The 7,553-nt window shown below is 39.8% G+C and overlaps 2 protein-coding genes across 2 annotated transcripts; one reads left to right on the top strand and one right to left on the bottom strand.

Moving 5' to 3' along the window:
- Positions 1-5,428: 5,428 nt before the first annotated feature.
- GCK72_021744 (uncharacterized protein) lies at positions 5,429-5,877 on the top strand (the record flags this gene model as incomplete). Its single annotated transcript, XM_053734473.1, has 2 exons — positions 5,429-5,599; positions 5,653-5,877. The coding sequence occupies 2 exons, from the start codon at positions 5,429-5,431 to the stop codon at positions 5,875-5,877; spliced, it is 396 nt and encodes a 131-aa protein (XP_053583386.1).
- Positions 5,878-5,922: 45 nt separating this feature from the next.
- GCK72_021743 (uncharacterized protein) lies at positions 5,923-7,473 on the bottom strand (the record flags this gene model as incomplete). Its single annotated transcript, XM_003095935.2, has 5 exons — positions 5,923-6,520; positions 6,566-6,689; positions 6,740-7,131; positions 7,180-7,359; positions 7,403-7,473. The coding sequence occupies 5 exons, from the start codon at positions 7,471-7,473 to the stop codon at positions 5,923-5,925; spliced, it is 1,365 nt and encodes a 454-aa protein (XP_003095983.2).
- Positions 7,474-7,553: the final 80 nt, after the last annotated feature.

Below are 7,553 nucleotides of genomic sequence, written 5' to 3'. Positions count from 1 at the left end.
AGAAAAATTTACCAGATTTTTGCATTGATATTATCAGTCTGGTCCATGTACTATATGACTTAAAACGAGTCTTTCTGATTTAGAATTAAGCCGATTTTCAATATTCTTGGAGTGTATCTAGGATGAATACCAACGTCCTTTTTTCTTCGGGCTTTGTATTATACCAGTCGGTTCACGTCGCCTAACGGCGACTGAACCTCCTTCTCAACACCACCCTTCTAGGTGTTACAGTGGATCGTAATTAATCCGAAAACAGACGACACGTTTGGAATCTCCTGTTTATCTGACTCTGACGGTGACAAAAAATCATTCATATCGCCTCTGTGGATCAATCCGGAAACGGACGACACGCTTTGAATCCTCTTTTTTCTATATCTGAATATAAGAAAAAATATTCCATGTCCCAACATGGGTTTGATACAACTGACTACAGTCAACGTTGCCGAAATTGACAGATCGGGTTCTTGAACGCACCGACCTTCGCCATTTGAAAGTCGAACTTAGCTTTGAAGTATTGCCCCTCGCAATATGAACAAATTTGATCCATCCTTCTGGTATAGTGAGAGCTCCTTTCTTCTCGCCGTTACACCATCGGGCTTTTCTGATCGTCTGGCAGCTGCCCGGGAAGCTACTGAAACCCTTCTAGATTATCTTCGGACTTTTTTCGCTGCTGTTTCCAATTTTTACTGTTGGTTCTGTTGCTGTTCGACTTCTCAGTGTCAGACTGTAGAGATCGTCTGTCTGCTGTATCAGCTGCCATGATTTTTAACCTCAATTTTGTGTCACCCTGACAGCTTTTTGTTTGGCTACCATGCGATTTGAATCAGCAGCTTCATTTTTCTGAAGTTAGTAAAAGTTGATCTTTTTCTCTATAAGCGAGGTTATAATAATAATAATAATAATTTATTACGTCCGCAAGGGTACGTGATTGATACCAATATGCATGAGTTCAATTTGTCCGTGTTCCAGTTTCTTGTATTCGTAGCACTAATTCAACTTTTTCTTTTTCTTATTTCTTGGAACAAATGCTTCTTCGAGGATGATTGGAGATAAATTTGCATCTTTGTAACTCTTAAACTTGATCCCCAACAGTTCAAGAGCTACTATTTGACAGGGAAATATCATAACGAACTCTCGGAAAATTATCCATGTCCTGCGTCTATGTCTCTTAGTTTTCTTCTTACGATCTTTCCGTTGTTGTTTGCGTTGTTTCAGCTTCTGCTTTCTTTGCTGTTCTGCCTTTGCCCGCTTTTCAACCCATTCTTGAATCTGCTCACTCACATTATCCTTGACTTGCTCTCTTAGTTCAGCTATTCTCATCCGTTCGTGTTGTAGGACTTGTTCGCGAAATCGGGGGTTTTCACGACACGCCTTTTCCATAGCTTTCACCATTCCTTCTGCGATACGTCTAGCGGCTTCATCGACAAACTTTTCTATATTCCAATCATCCAGTCCCATTTCGTTGCTCGTTTGATTCCTCACGTTTTGCTAACAAATGCTCGCAACATTTGCCATGGATTCTGGACAATCTCAAGTCCGGATAGCAGTGCCCGACGTCTTCTTTTCGTCGTTTTTCTTCACCGACTCCTGTGTCATGCGTTGAATGTCCTGTATCCCATCAACTCCTCCGAGCTTCAATCTCACATCTGATTCTGAGCGATGGAGCATGAAGAGTTCAAAAGAATGTGCTTTACGTGGCCCCAATGTCTGGACTTCATGCAACTTCTGCTTTTCACTGTATTTTACACGAAAAAAAGTAGGCGGAGCTAAAACCGTGGTAAGAAGAAAAAGTAAATGTTGGAAATGAATCCATCCCCTTTTAGCTTGAATCCATCCACAACTTATCCATCCCCTTTTAGCTGTCCCCAGAAAACTGCCCGTATTTGTATGATATTGATCAATCTGGAGAAAAACGATACGGCTGGAATCATCAACTTTTCTGAATCTTATGATACCAAAACATCTTTCACGTCTTCGCTTTTTCGAACGCGGACCGTATTTTTCCTTATTGGAAACAGACGACACGTTCGGATATCTCTTTTTTCCGAATTAAAAAAAATATATATTAAAAATCTTTCTTCGCCCTCTGGATCGAACTAATAACTAACTGTAGTCAACGACGGATAACTTGCCAGATCGGACGCGTCGACACGCCGCCCTCAACCACGCGGCCCACGGAAAATGCAAGCCGAAGAAAGGAAAGAAATGACGACGCTTAGGTCGACAGTTTCACGCCTCTTTTTCCGTTTTTCATTCCCCTATGCTTTATCAGTGTTTTTGGCTCAGAAGGTGTCATTTCGAGAATTTTGAAAAAAGAAAAAGACGGGCATCATGCGGGGGAAATTTATGATCTTTTGGTCCATCTTTGAAGGAAATCGGTCCAGTAGGAAAGGCTGTGGGATCGGCGACACACACACAAACATACAGAATCTGGTGTTTGTTAATAGTAAAGATCTTTGAAGAGAATTTGAACAGAAAAGTCATGAGCTATGTACATAAATGAAGTAACTGTGTTTCGGTAATCATTGTAAGAATAATTATCAAAAATTACTTTTCCTCTGTCTCCATATCTCCAGATGCCTTTCTTTTTCTACTGTTTCCTTGTTGTTGATCAGCAAACTGTACTTTTCTATTTGAACGAGTCGGTGCTGGTCTGAAAACATTTTATTATAAGATTTTAGGTGTATAATTTGTGACATTCCGGCAGAATTTATATTTTTACTATTGTTTAAAACTTTGACCCTTTTTTTACGAATACCGGCCCTCTTGTGTAACATTTTGACTTTTTTCAGCAAAAAAATTATAACATCTTAGAAATTCTAAAACAAAGAGATAACAATCTATCAATTAACCCTTTCAAGTGTGGTCGTCTAATACTTTAAAATGTGAATTCTTCAATCACGTTTTTGATAAAAGTCTTCATTTTTTGGTCTGCACGAGTTTTACTGATAACAACACAACAATTCGAATTACAGTCATGATTTTCTTCATAAAACTCACTTTTCCATTGTCTACTTCTTCTTCTAACTATCCTCAGGACTATCTGTAACAAAATAAAGTGAAATTCAGTATACAAGAAGCCGAAAAACAAATAGTGAGTCAATGGTTCGTATGTAAGGAGTAGAGACACAGAGCACCAGAGGAAACTAGAGAAGCAATTCAATCGAGGAGACGCAGATCATCAAAAACGTCTTCATATGTGTGGTATCTGTTGCACAGTTGACCTATTGTTTCTCTTCTCACTATTAAGTAAAAGGGACACACACACACATGCTTTCGGGAGGTGAAATATTGAGGAGTAGATGGTTGGGCAGCTGCTTGGAGGGATTAATCCGGACGAAAAATAGATTTTGAACCCAAAATTATAGTAGATACATAAGCTTAAGCCTCGCTAGGGGGTTCTCTTCATCCGAAGTCAGGAGTCTTGACCTAAAATTTTCATTAATTAAAATGTTAGTTTTGATATAATCCGGTCATAGGGAACACCTGAAATTTTCCAAAATTTGCAATGTCCTTTTCTTCTGCAAAAGGAGTCATTATTCCTAAGACCCCTCTAATTAGAGGCATGTTTAGATACCGTGTGTAGCAGAGTTGTCCGGAAATTCCGGATTCCGGAATTCCGGATTCCGGAATTCCGGGTTTTTTTGACATTCCGGATTCCGGAAAATGAAAATTTTTATTCCGATTTCGGATTCCGGTTTTTTGAGTCTCCTTTTTCCGGAATTCAGAAGTTGAAATTTGTAAATTGTTTTGGGTTTAAAAGACAACTAAAGTAATTCTTTTTCGGTTTTGATCCTCAAAAGTAGTTTAAAACTTTATATATCATCGAAAACACTCGAAAAAATGACTTGGCTTTGCAAATTTATCGAATCATTCCGAATTTCAAAAATTTGATTCCGGTTCCGCATTCCGTATTCCGGAAAATGTAAAATCTTATTCCGGTTCCGGAATCCGGATTCCGAAAATCGAAAAATGTCATTCCGGTTCCGGATTCCGTATTCCGGAAACTGAAAAATGGCATTCCGTACAACTGTGTAGGTCCTCTCCTCGCCTATTTTTCTTCTACACAGTTCTCTCTTATCAGTGAAGACTCGACCGTTTGCAATTTTGCTGGAAATCTAGTAGATAAGATGACAGGGTAGCAGGGGCGCGTTGAGCGCGATTTTTGGTGTACGTATTTATGAAAACTCAATTTCCTTACGCAAATTAAAAAAATTTCTCTATCTGAACTCTATTTCTCTTATACCATTCTCAGAAACAATGTTTCCTGGCAAATAAATGCACAAAATGCAAAAAATGACCCGTTAGAACAAATTTAGAGCAAAAATTGCATCCCCATGTAATTGTTTGGGTTCAAAATAAGACGAAACTTGGAGAACGGGTGTTTTCTTGAACACTAATAGTTTCCAGATATTTTAAGCAATCGTTAGTTCTGAAATATTCACGACTAGCTAAAAAACTACACTAAATTTGATATCTACCAATAACTGACTCTTTATCTGTCAAAAAATCTACAATTTCATCAAATTCATATAAGAATATATAGTTTTTTTCATCTTCAGCTTGAACACACAAAACGAAAGGAAAAAAGCACGCGACACAAATCTCCCTCCTATTCTTCCCATATTCCGTGCAAACACCGCGACGTGACACTACTGACAAGGGGTACTGAAGAGTAGAAACTTCCACTGTGATTGTTGAGAAAGAATTGTGTGATACTGGACAATTTTTGAGATTTTTGGCTCGGCTTATACTAGAAAAATTGTTAATTTCCAAGTTTTTTGGTTATGAAACGACTTAGTTTTAAAATGTCTTGGTTTTGAAACGTCCGGCATTTGTTCTATTTGCTCTGTCACCCCCTCCACCCTTTACTACCAGACTTCTTATCAAAAACGTATGTTTCTCTCTCTCTCTCTCAATGTTTCCCCTCTCTTTGTTAGATAGTGATGTTTATTCAATTGTGAAATTCGACTTTTATACTTTTTTCTTCTCCATTCCAACCGTATTTTTTTCAGAAAACCTTTCAATTATGAATACAATAACCAAATTGAAAATAACCATATGTTTCGGTGGTATCAAAATCGAAAAGTTTAACGATGACCTGGAATCTGTGCTCAATTATTCAAGCGAGGAGTTAGCTTCTGAAATTTTCAACAATCCAATTTTAAACTTATTGGAATTAGACCTAGAGGAATATCAAGACGGCATGCCGAAACAATATCACTCCTTTGCATTCTTCAATAAGCTACACCAAGCCTTTCCACACCAAATCCAAGTCACATCCCTCTCTATGAAAATCTGCAGGAATTACTGTATGCACCACGAAGAAATATTTCCAATCCTCAAATTCCTGAAGCCCGGGTACCTGAAACATATTAAAATATACTGGTGGAATGACAGTCACATCCCCCAGACACCAAGCAAAGAAATGTCTCGACTAAATAACCTGGGATTTGCTGAGCTGGAGCAGTGGAGGCAAGCAGAGGAGTTGGATATCAGAGGGGATCCTGGATTCTCTTTTATGCCAAGTTGTATGGCTCATTTCAGGGTGATATGGAAGACAAGGCTCACCGAGACGGATTTGATTCATTTGAAGCAAGTGAGTACTTTTTCACTTTAAACTTGATCAATCTCAATTTTTTACCCTTCCAGGCCTTCACCACTAACCCATCTCTGTCTCCCTGCACCGTAATTGCTGATATTATGCCACGAGTCCCCCTCACAACCACTCTAAAGTCCTACATCCCTGACGACACTCCAGACGGACCTGCAAGATTTCCAATCGCTGAAAACTCTGAAAACAATCTTGCAGTGGTCATTGACATCAGAGAGAATGGAGTCACAGTAAGAATAGAGACGAACGAAGCTGTTTATTGAACTAGTACCGGAAGCCATCGGAAAAAATGGAAAAAATGATATTTTTCAATAATAAAGATGTGAAATAATCAAGTAGAACATGAAAGAGAGGAGAATTGGGAGAATGAAAAAGAATTTGAGTGAGAAAGTAGATGTGGGAGATGGGATCGTCATGTTTTCAGGCTGCTCCTCAGCGTCGATATCAAAATTCTTATCGTAAAAGGCATCTCCAGAATCCTTGACCTCTTCAGACTCCTGCCCCAATCCCTTGAAATCGCACTTCTCCACCAAAATTTCCTTGAATCCCCACGACTTTTCCTTCTCCCACTTCTTCATCTTCTCCTTCTTCTTCTCATCCTTCGCCAACTCAATCTTCAAATTTCTTATCCCCATCTCCACATCCCCGAATCCAGGAATCTGCCAGACAATGTCTCCCCAGAATGGCTCTTGATGAAATCGACGAGCCAAATTCTGGTGGTACCAGAAGGTGAACGGGTCCGTGCAGTTTTTGCATTGATAGTGGACACCACACTTCTCTGGATCCAACATCTTCTTCACCTTAGCCTCGTTTGCAGGTATCATTTTGGCCGTCCAGTATCCACACTCATTGCCATATGTCCAGTTGATAGTGTCAGAGTGCGCTTGGCGGTCGGGTTTTTGGGGACTAGAAAAGATAACTTGAGGCTAAGAATAGTTGGGTAAACCTTACAGTGGTGACGCCACTCGTAAAACAGTCGCAATAGTCTTCGGGTCCGACAGAAGTAAGTCTCTATCTTGAAAGTGCATAACCAACGTAATTGGCAATGAGCCATTCAGGCAGAACATGGATTGATCTGGAAGAAAAATCGGGACTCGAAAATGAACAATTTCGAATTAAACTCACAACAGGGTCTCCCCAGTGTCCAGGGATGCTCTACTTGACTGTCATGAATCATGACGGGGACCAGCGAATCGCCTGAAATCTCCAATCCAAAACGTCGCAACAATTTGAAATCATCCACCACACAAAGATTAGGAATCAGAGGCTCAAGTACTACAGTATTCCAAAGGAAAACCAGCTCGCGAACACGAAACTTCTCGTTGTCTAGCGTAGCCAGGATTTCTTGTCGATATTTGATTTTGGGGCTCTCGTCTGGGATGTCCCATTCCATGGCTTCGATGATGATTGATTCGTGGGCAAGGAGGTTTTTGAGGATAGTGAGTCCTGTTTTCAAGACATCAGAAGGCGGGAGGATTTTGGTAGTGATGTCTCGAGGGTCCCATGTGTTTTCGGATCTGGAATTCATTTAGAGATCAAATTTAAAATCTGGCTAACTAATGTACCTCTCCACCAGAATCCCCTCCTTGCACTTTGACAATTCCAATCTCAGAAACTTCTCGATTCCCGTATAAATCATCACCAAACATTTCCCTTGTTTGTATCCAAATCTGACACGTGGCACTTTGAAACACGTGGAATTCACAATGAGACGTTCCACATGGGATGTACTTTTCATAGAGTGTCTGGAAATGGAATTTGGATTGGTATCTTTTGATTTAGGGGTACCTGCTCATGAAGTCCAGATTCTTGACGACATGCCGTTTGATTTCTACCGGGAGATGATTCCAATCACGCATTGCTATGAAGGGGAAAAAGGAAATAGATTTGTTTTCCCGGGAAAAACACAATTTTGTTTTTTGACACGTGGAGGTTAAGG

Source organism: Caenorhabditis remanei, chromosome V (assembly GCF_010183535.1).
Source record: "Caenorhabditis remanei strain PX506 chromosome V, whole genome shotgun sequence".
Classification (NCBI taxonomy): domain Eukaryota; kingdom Metazoa; phylum Nematoda; class Chromadorea; order Rhabditida; family Rhabditidae; genus Caenorhabditis; species Caenorhabditis remanei.
This window is presented reverse-complemented; position numbering and strand designations above follow the sequence as displayed.